This window comes from Mobula hypostoma, chromosome 5 (genome assembly GCF_963921235.1).
Source record: "Mobula hypostoma chromosome 5, sMobHyp1.1, whole genome shotgun sequence".
In the NCBI taxonomy this organism is placed as follows: Eukaryota; Metazoa; Chordata; class Chondrichthyes; order Myliobatiformes; family Myliobatidae; genus Mobula; species Mobula hypostoma.
This window is the reverse complement of record NC_086101.1, coordinates 144,065,047-144,084,916: the sequence shown is the minus strand read 5'-3', so window position 1 is coordinate 144,084,916 and position 19,870 is coordinate 144,065,047. Positions and strand designations below refer to the sequence as shown.

At 38.1% G+C, this 19,870-nt stretch overlaps 1 protein-coding gene across 14 annotated transcripts in view; it reads right to left on the bottom strand.

Annotated features, from left to right (window-relative positions):
* LOC134347065 (nuclear factor 1 B-type-like) overlaps nt 1-19,870 on the bottom strand; it is a 314,847-nt gene that overhangs the window by 162,155 nt on the left and 132,822 nt on the right. The window contains exon 4 of one of the 14 annotated variants that reach the window (XM_063049147.1): nt 1,043-11,021. The exons of the other annotated variants lie outside the window; for them this stretch is intronic. Coding sequence (XP_062905217.1) covers nt 10,984-11,021 — 38 coding nt within the window. The 3' untranslated portion in view covers nt 1,043-10,983. Of the gene's footprint in view, nt 1-1,042; nt 11,022-19,870 lie in introns of those variants that run through there. 14 annotated transcript variants of the gene reach the window in all.

The window sequence follows — 19,870 nt, the reverse complement described above, 5'->3', positions numbered from 1 at the left end:
GGAGGTCAGGACTGAAACTGGGTCTCTGGTGCCATGAAGCAGAGGAAACACTAGCTACACCTAAATGTAAGTTTTTCTGGATCCAAAATGCCTGAAAATATAGAGCAGCAATTAAAATTCAAGTTTATTTTTACAAACCAGTTTTTCATTACAGTTCTAACAGGACATGCCACTATCCAAACTTGGTTAAATATCCTAACCAATAATATCTTAGCAGATATTAATATTCTATGCTGAGTGGCAACACTGTACAATTCTCTATTGTATCCAAGCATGGGTTTCCTTTACTTGCTGAAGAGCTGAAAACCAAAAGAAACAATAATACGTCACCAAACACTAGCAAGGATTGTATGGGATAACCAGCTCCAATGTTTCGTAATTGTTCAATCAATAAACCCGAGCATGTTCAGGAAATATAGATTTTTGTTTTAATCTTAGAAGAAACTCAAGAACATTAACAAGGTTCTTCATAAGGTACCCAAGGAAAATGGTAATTCACCGAGTTTACTGGCACTGCTGTTTTGAGGTTCAGCATCAAATGCTCACTTAAATTAAAAACTGAATTTATAAAGCTACAGTATGTTCATTGTTCCAACCAGTTAGCAACCACTTTGATGCTGATGCTATAAAAATAGTTGGAGATTATGTGCAGGAGAACTTACTTTAAATGAACTATTCCCTTGAGTATGGCCACCTTTGCTGACTTCTGGTGCTAGGGTTGTCTGCTCAAAGGTGTCCAACTACTATACTTCTGCAGGCATGCAAAAACTGAACCTTCACCATGACTTTGCCTTGCAACCAAGACTGCCACTTATCCAAGCAGAGACTTTGCCAGCCTCACCCCAAAGTCTCAATCTCAACTCTCCCCCAGGAATCAATCATACATTTCTTCAGCTAAACAGACATTGAAGATCCTGCTGTCACCCAACCCACAACTGAAATCCCAATACCCGCCCTATCTCATTCCACTGTAACTGCTTCCACCAGTATCCCACCATTTGACCAATTTCCATGACGCACAAACTATTTTACACTTGTTCAACAATGGCAGGACCAAATGCCTGTGATTTAATTGTATTGAATGTACAAAACATGTTCTACTGTGTTGGATTCTTTTTGCTGCAAGGGGGACAGAATTTTGCACTGGTGGATCCAAGCTGGTCTGATGGGCGAACCTTTCCCTCACAAGCAAGTTTCCAGGACTTTATCTTCTCAAGACCAACATCAGTATAAAGTGTTGATAACTTTGTTGCTACTCTTGATGAAACCATGGTTCAATGATGCATGATAGAACAAAATCAGAAACATATTTTTCTCTTTGAACAGATGAGCATAAGCAGATTGATATACAGTGTCCAGAAAATCTGTAGATGCTGGAAATCCAAGCAACACAGGCAAAATACTGGAGGAACTCAGCAGGCTAGGCAACATCTATGGAAAAGAGTAAACAGTTGATGTTTCGGGCCGTAATCCTTCATCAGAAATACATTGTTCTACAATTTGAATACATCATGCTTGGACTGTACTAGTCACTCCCTAGTGATTCAATAAACAATCAGTGAGAACTATTGTGCACAGGTGAGCTTGTTCTTGACCTTCACATCTACACCTTACAACAAAGAGTTGGAGGTCAGTTGTCAGCACACCTGGGCTCCTACTCCAAATCTGGACCAGGATTGAAGCTCAAGCATATCATGCAGATGCAATTTACATGCGGCCTCTCAGTTTTTTTTTTAAGTAGTCGCTCTGGATCAAGTCAACTTATTTCCTGTCCATTTCTGAGAGTTCTGAGATGAACATCTAATGTCAGTCATGAATGTATAGCTCCATTCGTTTAAATGGGATCAGCAAACTGAACTGGAAATCTCAGTGGAAATGAATGCTTTTTGTTTTCTCAAACTTTACATCATCTCAAGTATTTCAAATTAATGTCTGTCATTTAAATACATCATTAAATACATATATTTTGAACCATTTTTAAAATTATTTAAGCTTCCTTTGAATTGAATTCAATGAGTCACAGACACAAAGTACAATGAATCCACTCTGCTTTGCATTTAGCACTATGGACCAGGACTGTACTTCTAACCATTTGCCTTTTGAAGGAACAAGTCAAGGATGTTGTTCATTGTAACAAGAAAGCAGGTCCAATGAATGAAAGCAGAAGCCTGAAGTAACATAGAGCTGTACAGCTGCCTTACAGTTCAATCCTGAATACTGTACTGTCTGAGTGGAGTCTGCACATTCTCCCAGTGATCACATGGGTTTTGTCTGCTTTCAACTTCCTTCCACATGCAAAGAGTGGAGAAGAGATAAGTTAATTGCCCCTATTGTGTAGGGGAAAGGTAGAATCTGGGGTAGATGTTAGGAATTTGGGGAAAATAAAATAAGATTAGTGTAAACATGCACTTGATGATTGGTGCAGACTCTGTGGGCTAACCCCTTTCCAGTTAAAAAAAAAATTAGGGCAACTGTAAGGATCTCAGTTGAGAAGCATCTGAGAATTAGAGGGTCATGAATCGCAATGACAGATACCTCAGCAGGGAATCACATTTCTTATCGATTGATAGGCTCACCCAGTAAAGAAGGGAAAGGAAAACAGAAAAAGTTGTAAATACTCAACAGGTCAGGCATATATGTGGGAAGGGAAAAAGAGTCAATGTTTCAGGTCAAAGACCTTTTGTCTCTATTGAGACAAAGGCAGCATGTTACGCTGTAGGGAGAGTGATATCTTTGATAGTGGAACACCAGGGTGACTATGATGATATGACGTTAACAATGTTATCATCAATGAGTGACTAGAGAGTGAGAACATAGACAGAGAACATAGGAGTTGTGAAATGCAAAAGAGGAGGGCTCCTTCACTCTTAGAAAGAAAGAAAGGGAAAAAAAACAAATTCAGCCAGTATCACAGATGGAAAACAGATATGGGCTGAGAAATAAAATTACCTGAAGTGTAGAATTCGATATTAAGTCCTGAAGGTTGCAAGATACCCAGACAAAAAAGAAGGAAATGAGTTCCATTACAACTACAGACATACTTGCTTCAACTGTACCAACACTAACGTTGTTGCACATGCAACAACATGGTGTAGGAGGGTCAGTAGGATTTGTTTAAAGGTAGGATTTGGAATAGAATTCAAGGTTCGATCATACCACAAAACTAATTAAGTGTGTTACATGTTAATTATATTCTTATGCACTGTTTGAAATACAACGAGGTTTTCAACAAATCAGGTAACTTTTTCATGAATAAGAAAAATGAAAATCTCAAAGGTGATGAAATCATTCATGAGTTAAAAAGTCTCCTCCCAGAAGTGAATATAATTAAGTGTTCTTTAGTTACTTACTGAGATTTCCAGATCTGCTTGAATTAATAAACACCTAAGTCATCTGAGGAATCATTCAGTTCTCTTCATTACTACTGGTTATGAACCACAGTCCTTCAGTCTCTCAGTCTTCACTGTTCCCTCTTTCCTAAATATGGCTTTCATGCAATTAACTTACTTTTTGAAGCAAAATGAAAAACAAATCTTAGTAAGTATTCTGTTATTCTGGCAGGTGAATACGTAAACTGGTAGACCCATCCAATCCTGACCTGATTGTCTCTCCATTAGCTTTGGGTCTTCGTTGCAAGAGTAGGAGGGGAAAGGAGAACAAAGTATCACCAAAAAGCAGGCAAATGCAAAACTGTTATTGTCCACTGACGAATGAATAACTAATGCTCTGTTCTCCAACCTTTTAACAGAGATGAACTATCTAAAATATCGGATCATATTATGAAATAGTTGTGCACACAATAAATTTATACAGATTAGGACTTCTATTCGTTGGAGCATTACAGACTGAGGGGTGCCCTCATAAAAGGTGTATAAAATCCTAAGGGGCATAGGTAGAGTGAATGCACATATTTTCCCAAGAAAGGGAATCAAAAACTAGAGGGCATAGGTTTAAGTGAGGAGGTGAAAGAGGTAAAAGGGACCTAGAGGGTAACTTCAGTACACAGAGGGTGACCACTATGTGGAACAAGCTGCCAGAGAAAGTGGTTGAGGCAAGTACAATATTAATATTAAAAAGACATTTGGGCAAGTACGTGGATAGGTGGGACTTAGAGGGAGATGGGCCAAACTGAAGTCTGGTAGGCACCATGGTCAGTATGGGTAAACTGAGGCTGGTTTTCATGCTATACTATTCTATGAGCCTAAGCACTGCCGATGGCAAGTCCAGGTTTCAGATGCTGAGATCCCTGCTGCCTGGTAGATGTTGGATTTTGTATCAGGTCTGATGTCTTGATCTTCAAACATCCTTTTCTTCAGTCAACCAAAGTGTATGCTGGTGCACTAAGGCCAAAACTGGATTTGGGAAATGGTCTGCATTTTGTTGGGTCTCATTGTTAATCTTTATTGTTGAGTGCCCGTGTTGTACAGCTGAGTGGAGCTTTGTCACATGGATGCTGAGTGCAAGGCACTGCCTATCAACTGCTCTGATGATCGAGTCAATAATTCCTTGGATCTTGATGTCCAAACACTCGCAAAGCTGAGAATCATCCACTCACTACTGCTCGTCACAGAAGTTCAGTTAAGCTTTGTTATGAAAACAATCACTGTAGGTTTCCTATCAATTCTGATTCTCATGTTAAGGATATTAAGGAATCACCCCATTGGGCACAACACAGGCTGTGGAGCTAATCAACAGTTTAGCTGTAATTCTGAAGACAGACTCCGGTACAAGCTGTGTCTCTGCTTAAGCTTTCCCAGTGGAGCTTCAACACTTTCACCTAAACAACAGAGAGAAATATCCATTGAGCATAAAAGCAGGGCTGTCTGGTTAATGTCCTTCCTGTAAATCTTCTTGCAGTTATCAGTACGATAATAAAATATGTTGCCAATACTACAATCAAGCAGCAATTATTTATTAGTAATCTTCTCACAGATGCTCAATTTGTGTTCCGCCAGGATCTGTCACCCTTACCATAGCCTTGGTATGAACATTGGTAGCAGGGTTAAGGTCCAGTGGGGAGGTGAGAGTGCTCTCTTTTCACAATAAAATGTGGTATCAAAGTGAAGTCAAAGGAAGCTAAGGAGAGACTGCCTCATGGGCAGAAGTTGCACCATACACAACTAGTTCCAATTGTCTGAGGTCAGTCACTCCAAGAGTTTCTCAGAGCCGTGTTCCAGACATAACCACCTTCAGGTCAGAAGTGTGGACATCCACCAATGACTACACAACGTTCAGTTATTCAGAGTTCCAAGTGTGAGATTGTCAGGTTGTACATGAAATCATCTGTAATTAACCTGCTCCCTAAGAAAATCATAAACCACCAGGGCTGCCAACAAAATATTAAACAAAAAGTGGATATCACCACTGGCCACCAAAATTCAGCAAACGCTGAGACTGACAGCAAAATGTTACAGGAGGATGTCTAGGACAGAGTCTTGGAGGCAGCTGTGGGATTGAGTAGGCTCATAATTCTTTTAGTAGTTAGCCTGTCTCTCCAATGGAGTCAGAAAAGGAAAGGAAAAGTCAAAGGTTGACCACATGATGGTGAGGGCAGATGTAGAAATTGGCAGCAAACTTAATGAATAGCCAAGTTATGCATCAGTACAGGATGCAGCATCCTGATATACAGGAAAATGGAGTTGAGGGAGTAGCTCCAGGTAGGACTGGAACAAAGATGGTTCCACACGTCCCAGAAAATTCAGATATAACTAAAATTCATAACTGTTACTTTGATCTGGAGAAAGTGAATGGAGGTGAAAAAGTTGTTTAATGTGAGAAAAAGTTCAGCCAGACAAATCAGTTGGTTGGTGGTGTGGTACGGACCAGGCCTCTGTTTAAGAAGCAGCTCCTTATCTCTCCTTCCCAGTTCTAACAGAGTCTTCAATCTTAAACATTAACTGTGTTTCTCTTCCTGCAAACACTGCCTGACCTGCTGAGTAATTCCAGCATTGTCTATTTCTATTTTGAATTTCCAGCATTTGCAGTTTTTTTAAATTTTCATTCAACCTTTCCCCTTCCCTTATTCTATCACTTTACACTCACTGTGTCGCCTTCCGCTGTGCTAACAGTGGCAATATAAACTGAGATCACTACAGTCTTGTTTTCTCAGACTCTCAGAATTTTCTTATGTCAAGGCAGACAAAAGGTCCACATCCTTATGATAAACTAGCCTTGTTTTAAAAGAAAAATGCTACCATTCTGCTTCCTCTCCTCTGCAAAGAGTCACAAATAGATATTTAACCCATATTTTTAAAAGCAAAATTAAAAATTTCATTTGCTGGAAATTTGAATGATTAAAAATGGAAAACACTCAAAAGTTCAGGCACCATCTGGGAACATAGATCATCAGGCTGGAGATCTTTCATTAGTTCTAATTTATCTGTCTTGAATCACTTAGATTTTATTTACTATTCAGACATTTCGGAATAGGTACTAAATGTGAAACGTGCTCCTGTTTAATAAGTAACCACTCTAAAGTGGAGGATGGATTTAGATACATTTCACAGAAGCCCAGGTTATCATTGCACTGGACGATAAACTTAATGTAGAAGGATATTCCAAATAAAGCAGCATTTCAGACAGGTCAGCATTTGTCAGGCAAGAGCTACTATTCTTCAGGAGAGTGACAAAAGAGTAGAAATAAAGAACAAATACACATAAATATAGCCCACACTTGAGAAATGGCAAACTAACATTCTTTTTCACTACAGTTGTTTGTGAATTTCCAGTTTAATCTGTCACTGCTGAACTGCAGCAACTACTTACTGGTGGTTGACAAAACAAGGAATACATCTAAATACTTTATTAATAACACTTTCTCTGTAAAAATTAATATGGTAAACAATCACCACAAACAATGAAGAGGGAAAGGAAGGCAAGGCTGAGTCGAGGGTCAAAGCATGCAGGTGCAAGGCGAAATCAGAGCAAGGTCGTGGCAGATTCGAGGCGAAGTCAAGGTGAGCAGAGCGGAACAAAGTTGGAGCAGTGGAGAGGCAGATTCAAGGCCCGTGCGTCTAAATTGAGAGCGAGATTTGATTGGCTTAATTGCCAGACTGATTTGCAAAGGTCAGGTACAGGCAGAAATGTGGCAGTGGGGACTAGGGCCAGAGCGTATCTATGCAACAGGGCCTGGGTCCTAGAGCAACCTGAATTTGTACGATTTGAACACCAAGCCAGATGGATTGAAAAGGCAGGGTGTCATGACCAGGGGTCAGGGTCAGGGTCAGGCTGATTCTGGTCACAGCTCCGTAGCATTTACTACATTCTGAGCTGCACTGAGGCGGCTCCGGGATTCATGTCTGAAGATTCACTTTCATTCTAAATGCTATTTGCTTACTTTTATTGTTTGCATGATTTTTCTTTTGCAGATTGGGTGCTTGACAGTGTTTCTTTAATGGGTTCTTTTGGGGTTTCTTTGTTTTGTGGCTGCCTGTAAGAAGACGAATCTCAAGGTTGTATAATGTATACATACTTTGATACTAAATGTCCTTTGAACTTGTTATAAATATCTGGCATGTTTTGTTGCAGTTCCAATATTTCTATTTCTATTTCAACTGTTGCAATTATTTTGTACGAGGGTATTACAGGTAATATTTTGTTCTACAGTGAATTGTAAAAGGAAATATAGAATAAGATCTGTTATCAATAAGTACTTTCTATCAAATTTATAGATGCTTTAATAAATACTCCATCAAACAATATAAACTACATACAACCTCAAACTATACATTTTTGATAATAAATAAAGATATTAGATCTCTTTTGTTCTATTTGTATTCTTCAGTTTGCTGGCTTTCTGTTTTCCATACTATTCATTAAATAACATGCTTTGTGCACTGGTGTAATATTACTAGTCTCCATTTAACAAAATCTACGGGGAAAAGGTCTTCATCTCTTACACTTTCAGTCCATGCCACAAAAAAAGCTGAAACAATGCACTCAGTTGTTATACACTATTTTCCAGCAATGCACAGTATTGTTATAAAAGATACATGGCACATATTTATTACATAAGGAATTTCAACCAGGCTATCAGTGTTTTTCCCAACATAATATAACTCTTCCTGTACCAAACATGATTTTACCCTTTACTGCTACTTTCTTGAATATAACCATATGTTGAAATTAAGATACTGTATGCATGGAAACAATTAGATTGTTATGAAATTATGCTTTACTGAATAGAAATGGATTGCGGTCACAGTATCCCAAACATTAACCTCACCATTATGCATGTACTCTACATAACCTGTGAAGCCATTTTAGATCTTAGAAATCAAAAAGAAGCCATTTTGAAATCAACAAAACACTAAATAGAAAGGATTTACAAATCCACTTCAGTTGATTTTGCAATCTTGCAACCAAAGTGATTCATTGCATCTTCTAGACAGCTTGAACAAGTCTCCTCCACTACCGATGACACACATCCTTCATTACCAAAAACTACTTCAAAATACTTTGTTGTTTCTGACCTGAAAAAAAAATTGTGACTATGAAGCTACACGGACAGTGTTTCTCCTTGAAGCAGATTATTCTGGATTCTAATCCTGTAGGAAGTTTCTCAAAATGATCCCAAGAACAACATTTGCATTATGGCCTTGTATATTGTAAATAGCCAAGAGATAATGGTGGCATGTAGAAGTATAAAATAAAGAGAACTCACTGTAGTTAACACAAACAATTTAATCCACTGATGATATCTCTTTTCAAGATATGTAGATCTGACAGATAAAGACTATCATTACCCAGGATACTTGTGTTGCAGCCATTGGCTGCCAAAAATCTGGATATACCCAATAAACTTTATCTACCTGTTTATGATAAGCATGCCTAATTCAATACAGGCAAAATGCTGATGTGTTACTTAATCCAATAAGCTTTTATTTTGCTTAGCAAAAAGAATACGTAATTGCATTGCTCTAATTACTCTAATACATAATTGCACTGAATAAAAAACAAAGTGTATTCCCAGATCTAAAGGTTAAAAATTCTACATTGTTCAATTTCAAAGTTCAAAGTATATTTATTATCAAGGTACATACTGTATATGTTACCATAGACTACTCAGAAATTTATTTTCTTGTAGACATTCACAGTAAATGCAAAAAAAACACAACAATGAATAAAAAACTGCACACACAGACGGACAAACAACCAGTGTGCAAAAGACAACAAACTGTGCAAATACAAAAAGAGGAAAATAAACAAAATAATAATAATAAATAAACTTTGACAGCATGAGTTGTAGAGTCCTTGAAAATGAGTCCAAAGGTTGTGGAATTGTTAAACTACCTGAAAAATCAGCTTTCTTAAATGCAACTTTAATATTGTACTATTTTGTTGCAAACAGGTTACATTAAAATTTGATTTAGCAAATAATTTTAATCCAAAACACAGCCCTGAACTTACAACAGAATGACTAATGTAAGTGCCTTCAAGTGACAATGCATACTACATAAACGAGCTGGAATGATTACTGAACGTATCCTAAAATCTTGTGTTTGGAGTGAAAGTCCGTGAGCCAGCTTTGACCCTTGTACTACAGTTAAATTTGCTGAGAAGTTACAAAATGCCAGTTCTTCAAAAAAAAAATCTTGGATAGCTTTGGGTTACCTTCATACAATTATTTGACATGCATGCTTTGCATGTGACACATCACAAAATTTGTATCTTTTTTATCAGTTGGTTATCAAACGATCAAAAGTGAGAAAAGACTAATTTTTCACATATTGAGCTACTATTTAAAACGTTCCACAAAGAATGACAGCAAAAATAGAATTGAACTGCAACTTATGTAAGAAACTGGGTAAGTTCTTGAAGAAAAACATTGCACACTTACATAGGGTAAAAAGAAAGCAGTCCCTTAAAAAGCCCAAAACAAAATTAATAACTTTTGTTTAAGCTGTACTATTGTCTGAATTATTAACTGCATGTTACAGCTTACACTGGACAGCATTTTTTTCAAAAGTGTTGCTTCCACAGAATTTTTATTTTTGTTTATAATAGACCACTTGAAGCTGAATACAAATATAATTTCAGACTACTTACATCGTGTAGGAATTTGGAGAAAAGAAATTAATTTTATTGAATATCATGCATTTAATTACATAACAGTGCTGAAGTTTTGCAATAGTTCAACAAAGCTAAAAACGTTTTGTTGATGACTTTCATTTGTACGCAGAATCTGAAGCTTCTCACTTAAGTGTCCAACAATAATCAGCCAGCATTAATAGATTCCAGTTGTCCTGATACCGTTTCTCCATGACTGCAATGTTCTGGCAAAATCTTTCACCATGCTCATCGTTGACAGTGCCAAGATTTGCAGGGAAGAAGTCTCAAAGGGAATGCATATAATAAATCTTCAGTGACATGTTGCACTTCATGGTTTTTTATGTTGGAAGCATGTTGTCAACCAGCTGCATACAGTTTGGTGCTTTGTAGATGGCAAGAAAAATTTCAACAACATCCTTGAATGGCTTCCATGTGATTTTCACTGGTCCTACTAGAAGTTCTTCAAATTGCCTGTAATTTATGACCTCTTTGATTTACGGGCGAACAGAAATGCCTTCCTTAATCTTGGCATCAGTTATTCTGGGGAACATGTGTCACAAATATCAAAATCCTTCATGGAAATTTTTGTGCCTGGTGACAGCAGTTTCCATCCTTGTAGGCTTGAACCCAGAGTTCTGCTTTAGACTTTGACAAACCCAAGTAACTGACCAGGTCATTTAACTCACATTAAGTTATCAGACGGGCCTCATTCAACATCAATGGTTCAAAATCTGTATCAGTATCAGTGTTGTTTTCTGTTCCTGGCTCATGCATCATGGCATCTTCATCTGGATCCTCAGCCCAAAATCCATAAGGCACAGTGGATTTGTCCAAATGGATGCATTTTTGCTGGTGGGAGAGGTGGGGTCATTGCCTTGCAGCTGCTTGTGTGTGGAAGTGGGAGGTTTGGGGTTCTAATATTTTAACTGTCATTCATTCTTTGGGGCACCCCTCTGTTTTTCTGGATGTTTCTGAAGAAAAAGAATTCCAGGATGTATGTTATATACATTTCTCTGACATTAAATGGATCTATTGAAAGCTATTGAAAAGCATTCAGGAAGTAAAATCTTTGTTGTCCAGTGTTATTGACATTTGAGAGTAGGTGTTTATGAACATGTTTAGCATAAATTAAAATACCCTGTAATGTTTAAACAATCCTGGCAATTAACGGAGGTACCCTAGTATCCAGAGTATATACTCTGCAGATTAGGCAGCATCTGTGGAGACAGCCCTAATGAATTGTCAAGGTTGGTGTCTACGGATCAGTCAGTATTGCACTGCAATCAACTATTACTCAACAATGTGCTCTGGAACCAATCATTGTCTGCTAGGCAATTACTGCTCTCTACTCAGTCACTATCTGGTAACAATCAGTGTCCTACAACCAGTTAATATCCTGTAATCAGTCACTCCTCTGTAGCCGACTCACTTCTCGGTAACTAGACACCAAACTCCTCAGTTACAAAGAGTTAGCAAGACCACTAAAAACACTTAAAATCACACCAGCTACTCTAACAAGCAGCCAATATCAGTGCTAAAAGCACAGATTTATCCAAATGGAGGGACATTTGGGAAATGCCGAACATACATCATCACGAATCCCATGGTAGAGGTCCCTGGCTTTGACCTTACTGTCAACGGACAACCCTCCACAGTACTCACACATTATAGGGAATGACAAGCATCCCAAACCATGCAATATATTTTCACGTTCTGAATATGCACACAGAACGTGAAGATGTCTTGCACAGTCTGGGTTGTCTAGCATATTCTAATAGATGCTAGATAACCCAAAATATGCAACTCATCATCAGGTATATGGAACGAGCTGCTAGAGGAAGTGGTTGAGGCAGGTACAATAATAAACAGTAAAAGAAATTTGGACAAGTTTGGATTGGTTTATTATTGTCACATGAACCAAGGTATAGTGAAAAAATTGTCTTACATACTATCTCTACTGATCAATTCATTACCACAGTGCACTGAGGTAGTACAAGGTAAAGCATCAACAGAATGCAGAATAAAGTATTACAGTTAAAGAGAAAGTGCAGTGCAGATAGAAAATAAAGTACAAGGTCACAGCAAGGTAGACTGTGAGGTTAAGGGTCCACCTTATGATACTAGGGAACCATTCTGTAGTCTTATAGCACCCAGATTGAAGCTGACTTTGAGCGTGATGGTAAATGCTGTCAAGTTTTATATCTTCTACTCAGTGGTGGGGGGAGGTGCATGGTAGGTTCTGGGGGAGAAGATTTTGCTGCCTGCTTTACCAAGCCAGCGAGAAATATAAACAAAGTAAATCAAGGGGAGGCTGGATCTATGTCCACAACACTCTGCAGTTATGGGGAGATCAGTTGCCATGCCAAGGCATGATGTATTCAGATAGGATGCTTTCTGTTGTGCATCAATAGAAATTGTTGAGGTCAAAAGGGGCATGCCGAATTTCTTTAGTCTCCTAAGGAAGTAGGTGTGTTGGTAAGCCATGACTGTGGCAGCTGCTTCAGCAGTAGGTGAGTTGCAATGTTTGAAGTTGTCTGGGAGGCTGGAGTTAATGCATGACATCACCAGCCTCTTGAAACACTTCATGATAGCAGATGTCAGAGCCACTGGACAGTAATCATTATGGCATGATACCTTGCTTTTCTTAGGTACTGGAAGGACAGTGATCTTCTTAAAGCAGATGGGAACTTCAGATTCAAACAGAAAGGGGTTTGTAAATACCCTGGCAGCTGATATGTACAGGGTCTAAGGTCATGACCAAGGACACCAACTGGGCCAGATGCTTTCTTATGGGTTCACTCTTTGGAAGACTCATCTTACCTTTGCAACAACTGGAGGAAGCCAGGATGGCTGGTGACATTTCTGATCAAAATATGCATAGAGTATATTGAACTCATCAGGAAGGGATGCACTTTTTGGTGATGCTGCCTGACTTGGTTTTGTAACCCATTATAGCATGTAAACCCTGCCATAACTGACTGCCTGTCTGGGACTCTGTTTTGGATTGGAGTTGTCTATTAGCATCCCTGGCAGCTTTATTGGGGAGGGATCATATCTCGATTTCTTGTAAACGTCAGGGACATCTGATTTGCGCACTGCAGTCCTAGACTTCAGTGAGGATGGATCTATGGTTTATGGTTTGTGAACACCTAGATTGTCCTCTCTGGTACTCGCTCCTCAATATATTTGCTCATAAAGTTCATGATGGGGGTGACATACTCATGGACAGGAAAGGTTTTGAGGGATAAAGGACAAATGGACATCTTGGGTCAACAGCTAGGCTGAAGGGCCTGTTTCTGTGCTGCACTACTCAATCATTTCAACTTGTCCATAAGGATCTGGCATCCCAGGAGAGTTTTTCCTGGGTTTGTAGACTGGACATCTACATGTGAAGTTTTACTTCGTATGGAGGGAGGAAAACTATTCTCTGCTTTGAAACTAGTCAATGCTCTTCAGCAACCACTATTCTCCATCTCTACAGTAACCAGCAACTGCTCTTTTATTGATACCTAATGAATCACTTACTCTTCGCTTAAAGGGTAATGGTGTGAACCCAGGAAAGGATATTAGCATCACGTGAATAACTCTCTTCTGTATGAGAAACTCAACAGGAGCTTCCTCTCCACCAATGAACCACCTTCCCGTAGCTCCCATTGCAGCAAGTGGTGTCTCAGCCAGTCATAATGCATAGAGACCCCAAATGGATTGTCAATGTCACTAGATCAACCGACAACAAACACGGCACCGCAGCCTGACTGAGAGGCCAATAGGTACCAAGCCAACAGACATCTTCAGCAATGTTGCAGGTGGATCACCTGAACGGAACAGTCTTCTCATTTGAGTCCCAAATGCACATCACTGGATCTAGTAACATCAAACCGATGTTTCCTGCTACAAAATAAAGATCAGAGAGCTTTCAGAAGAATATGAAACAGGTAGCCCCAGAAACTTAAGAAGAATGGTGAAGTTTACAGACTGGTGAAACTCCTTTAAAGAACAGAAATTCCTTAACTCCAATAATTTTATTTCTCATTATTTAATTTACTGGACTCTTCTAATCATTTTTAAGATGTTATAACTGATCAGGTAACTCAGAGTAGAATACTTACATATGCAGAATGAATTTATAGCCTGGACTGAGGATCAGAGTTAAAACAAAGTTACAGAAAGGTAGTTAATTATGGGAGAACAGGTTTAAGTATTTGCATCATGGTTCTTTAATAAACAAATGATCACAACGAAGGCAATTTCTATCTGATGAAAGACCTGTTTTACTACTTTTCATTGGTCTCCACATCTGTTAACTTTTCGTAACTTCCATCAAAGTTGAATCTAGTTGAATCATGTTTGCAGTAAAATGGCATACTGGAGGAGATTCAAGTCAGCAATTTGAAGCGGTGCCAAATCACAGTAGGAGAGAAGAGACTTCTGCATCATACATTAGCCTGTCAGCAGTACAAGACAATTTGAAACAGCAATGTCATAACATGTACCCAACATTTTGAATCTTCCTCACACCTTTACATTTCATATTCATTCCCAGAAGTAATTTATCTGCTGTTGAAATGAAATTCAATGAATTCTGTTGTGCCTCCTGATAGAAGGCCTGTCTGCTTGTTATTAGTCAAATTTCATTCAATGTCTAGTAGAAACATTAAAATTGCAAACCTTCAATTAAAGCCATCCTGGTGTAAAAATTATAAAGATACAAAAAAACAAGGCTTCTCTAAGCAATGAATTCATCAACCTTTCATTGCTGGAAGAAACCTAAGTCTTTGGAATTTCATCATGTCAATTCAGATATATACTTAGGACCACTGGTTATTTAATACAGGTACTTAGAGGGAAAGAAATGTGCTGTGACATGTTTAATGCAGATAACGTTTTGCAGCTATTGTTTGTAATTATCCAAAATTTGTTATTTCATATTTCTCTTAACATTTACTTGGCTCTACAATGAACTGAGGCTGTGGCCTGCCTTCATGTCTTCTGTAAAACTTCAGTCCTGAATGCTATTTGCTTACTTTTATTATTTGCACCATTTTTTTTCTCTGAGTATTGGGTGTTTGATGGTGTTTTTTAATGGGCTCTTTTAGGGGTTTCTTTATTTTGGAGCTGCCTGTAAAAAAGACAAGTCTCATGGTTGTACAATGTATACATATTTTGATAATAAATGTGCTTTGAATTTTGAAGAAAATGATTGTGTGGCCTCATGACTCACTGCCAGCCAAAGCAATTGCATGAATCCCACTCTCTTATTTATGGAAAGGACAATTTACAGTAACCAATTGACCTACCAACCGACACAACTTACAGTTGTGGGAGGAATCCAAGCAATCAAAAAGGGAAAATGCAAACTCCATACAAATGTCACAAGAGGTCAGGACCAAATCCAGGTCACTGGAGCAGACAGCAGCACTACCTGTTGCATCACTGTAATATAAGCAAGGAAAATTGGGAATGTCTAGTGAAGAATCAGGGCATCATAACGAGTGTGCTCTTTTAATAGTATGTCTTAACTCATTCTAAGTTCCAAGGACACCATTAGAAGAGTCCTTTCTCAAACACGAGGAATTCTGCAGATGCTGGAAATTCAAGCATCACACATCAAAGTTGCTGGTGAACGCAGCAGGCCAGGCAGCATCTCTAGGAAGAGGTACAGTCGACGTTTCAGGCCGAGACCCTTCGTCAGCACTAACTGAAGGAAGAGCTAGTAAGAGATCTGAAAGTGGGAGGGGGAGGGGGAGATCCAAAATGATAGGAGAAGACAGGAGGGGGAGGGATGGAGCCAAGAGCCAGACAGTTGATTGGCAAAAAGGATATGAGAGGATCATGGGACAGGAGGCCCAGGGAGAAGGAAAAGGGGGAAGGGGGGAAAAAACCCAGAGGATGGGCAAGGGGTATAGTCAGAGAGACAAAGGGAGAAAAAGGAGAGAGAGAGAAAGGATGTGTGTATATAAATAGATAACGGATGGGGTACGAGGGGGAGGAGGGGCATTAGCAGAAGTTAGAGAAGTCAATGTTCATGCCACCAGGTTGGAGGCTACCCAGACAGAATATAAGGTGTTGTTCCTCCAACCTGAGTGTGGCTTCATCTTTACAGTAGAGGAGGCCGTGGATAGACATGTCAAAATGGGAATGGGATGTGGAACTAAAACGTGTGGCCACTGGGAGATCCTGCTTTCTCTGGCGGACAGAGCATAGGTGTTCAACAAAATGATCTCCCAGTCTGCGTTGGGTCTCACCAATATATAGAAGGCCACATCGGGAGCACCGGACTCAGTATATCACCCCAGCCGACTCACAGGTGAAGTGTCGCCTCACCTGGAAGGACTGTCTGGGGCCCTGAATGGTGTTAAGGGAGGAAGTGGCAATGTGTCTTGCACTCTTTTATTAAAATAATCCATTGTAAGTTAAACCTAACTGAGCTCATGCAGTCAAACCATTTGCAATACTTGCATATGAAATCAGAGAAAAGCATCTAGGTCATTCAAACAAAATTAATATTTCCTATTAGTCAAGAGCTTCTAAACTCAAAATCAGCTAGCAAGCTAAGATCGATGCAATTATGACATTTACCTATAAAAATATATCCATTTCCTCACATAGTACGAGTACAAATTGTGTTATTGGATCAGCTACCATTTTTTGCTTACAAAGACGTTAATTAATTTACTGAAAAAAATACACAAGGGAAGATCATTCATCCTTACTTCACTTTGAATGTACATAGCTATTCTATTCCAGAGAATAAACAATCCAAACTGCCAAATATATATGTCCATATGTTTACCAATACCCTTGGAAATGAAGTAAATTATATTTAAAGTGAAATGTCCTGAGTAATTGCCATGAGATTTGTCCATGGGCAAAAACTGGATTGCATTTTTACCACATCTATGAGTCAAACTTTTAAATTGGAAAATACACAAAAAAATCAGAAATTGGAACCATATCTCCACAGCATTCTAATGAATGGAATCCAAAGTATATAAGACTAATTAGAAAGAATTATTACTAAAAGTGGAGAGAGAAGTGAAAGGCTGACTTTTTTTTTCCAATCCTGATGTAGGGTCTCGGCCTGAAATGTCAACTGTTTGCTCTTTTCCTTGATACTGGTTGGCCTGCTGAGTTCCTCCAGCATTCTGTGTGTGTTGCTCGAGTTATATACTTCATTGGAACAAATGAATATACACCTGTCAGACTTCTAATTTTAATTATGGAAGCTCATTCGTATGTCTATGAGTTGGTATTCCTAACCAGGGGATGGCCTGTACACTTCTAAAGGTCTTTTTATTCATATTATTTTAAGGACTTTATTCAAGTAATTTTAGGCTACCATTCAACCTTTCTCTGTCAAAGACAGCAATAAATGAAAGTATTCTGAAACAATACTTTTCAAATATTATCAAACAAAGAAAGAGTAGGCAGAATTTTTCTTTGTAATATTGATCAATCAAAAAACTGCCCATTATTTTTGGCCTTGGTGGAACAAAGCACACAATAGATAGATTTTTCTTGCTTCCAGTATCAGTAAACATATTACTGAATAGGTATAAATAACTTTTAAGTCCGGAATTTCACAACAGTCTGATTCCAGGTAAAGGCACTGCCTACAAGTTCTTACATCACGTTTCAGCTTATTAATGAAATTGCAGCCCACTCTTGAAATTCTGTGTTCTGTAAACCATGAGTAACTTGCCAACCAATTACATCCACACACATTTGGCGACGGCTTTTGTCCAACTTGGTAGAACATTCAATGATATGTTCCGTGGAACATTTGGTCTTGGCTTTAGAAAGATCATAATTCTGGCACTTGCTTGTCAAACAAGGAACAAACTTCCAAGCTAATTGTGTAAAACTATACTTACAGAAAGCTGTTACAAATAACTCAATGTTGCTTTGAATATCAGTGCCAAGAGCTTTGTTATTCTGGATGATAACTGTGGTATCCAAATTTAATTCAAAGACTTGCCCTGACAAATTGTGTCTTTTTAACAGCAACACATATGCTGTTCGCTGTTGATATAAAAATAGCCCCAACAGTGGGCCATCTCCCAGGAGTCCTTGCTACCAAATTATATGCTTAGTCTTCTGTACATTTCATACGTTTGCAACAGGAATAGGAATGTGCTAGTCAGGAAAAAAACATAACTGGAATCTTTTGACCATGTTTCAAGGAAGCAGACCCAAGGGTTACATCTGAAAATGTCCTATGCCATTATTCAGATTATTAATCTATTAAACATTCTCAGTTTAATTGTGCAATTTATATATATTTCATATTTTTCATGCTAGTTTCCCCGCACATTCACCCAAATTTAACTAGAATAATGCATTTTGACAAATCTGTTCTACATTTAGAATTCTGTACAACTTTATTATGGGCAGATTTCAAAGGGTATATTCACTGTAAATATGATTTAAGCAGTTAACCCATTCCGAAGAGAGAAATATTTAGCCTTTCAATCCTGAATATCAAAGAAAAACCTATTAGTGCTAGGAATATAAAACATAAAATCCTGGAAACACTTAGCAGATCAGGCAGCATCTGTGTGCTGAAAGACAGAATTAACAATATACTCCTTAGATCCAGCTGCCTGATCTGCTGAACCACTTAAGACTCTACTTTCAGTTAATGAGATCATATTTGCTCTATGAATACACCCCAAATAACTTAATAATTTTGATTTGCAAAAGGGTATTAATTTTAGTCGTAAAGCTGTCAATGGAACCACTGTAAACTGAAAGTTGTTGAAAAAGAATTCAAAGCTTCGCCAACACTTTGCACTTTCACTCTTGAAAGGCTTGTTGCTACTTTTACAATATGTTCCCTTTTATTTTACAATCACTAGCCAATGAAAATAATTTTTCTACATCTACCCCACTGGTTTCATTTTATACCTTGACATTGAATGAATTTGTCCATAATTTTCCACAATCCATGGAAATAATGTGTTTAATCAATATTTAAGATACTGCTTTAACATAGTTGAATCCTTGAACTTCTGGAATTTTGAATATCTACACTCAATAATTATGAAGAACTTAATATGATTTATATAGTGGACAGGATAAAAATAAAACTGCCTCATCATTATTAAACTGCATGCCAATAATCCTAATGTTATTATCTTTCTTTTTTCTGTTGACTCATGTTAAATGCACGGTAATGAAATTTCTGCTGCTGCTAGTAAGCAGAAATCCAAAATTAATCATTAGCTTTATGCGTTTTTGCAATACATTGGGAGTATGGACTCCCCATTTGTAAATGTAGTCTGTTTTCTGGAGCATGCTTGAAATATAAAAGAATATATAGGTACTAATCTCTACAGAAAACCGCCGAATACAGAATACACTAACGTGTATCATTAATCTCACAGGGCATGGATATAAATAAACACATTTTAACAGCCTTCATGATTTCCGAAAAATGAAAGTGTTCCTTAAAGCCCCAAACACACCCCATGCCAAATGAACAAGATCAATAACTTCCATTAATCCTGCTGCACTCTACTCACAATTGCAGGAGGCTTACATAGCAGGCAGTCAGTGAATGCACTCATTAAAATTGCAAACCACTTATCCCATTTTCCTGACTTTCCAACATAACTGTCATCTTTTTGCCTTCTACAAATATTCATCAAATTTTCTCTTTAAATCTAATGCAGTAATTATCTCTTATGATCTATATTAAAATCTAAACAAATTATCCTGGAAATAAAGGACCAGGGGAAAAAAATGCTCATTTAGTCTTCAAAAACAATCTTATGATCATATGTGCTTTGCACACAAATTTGGTGGTTATCCAATTTGA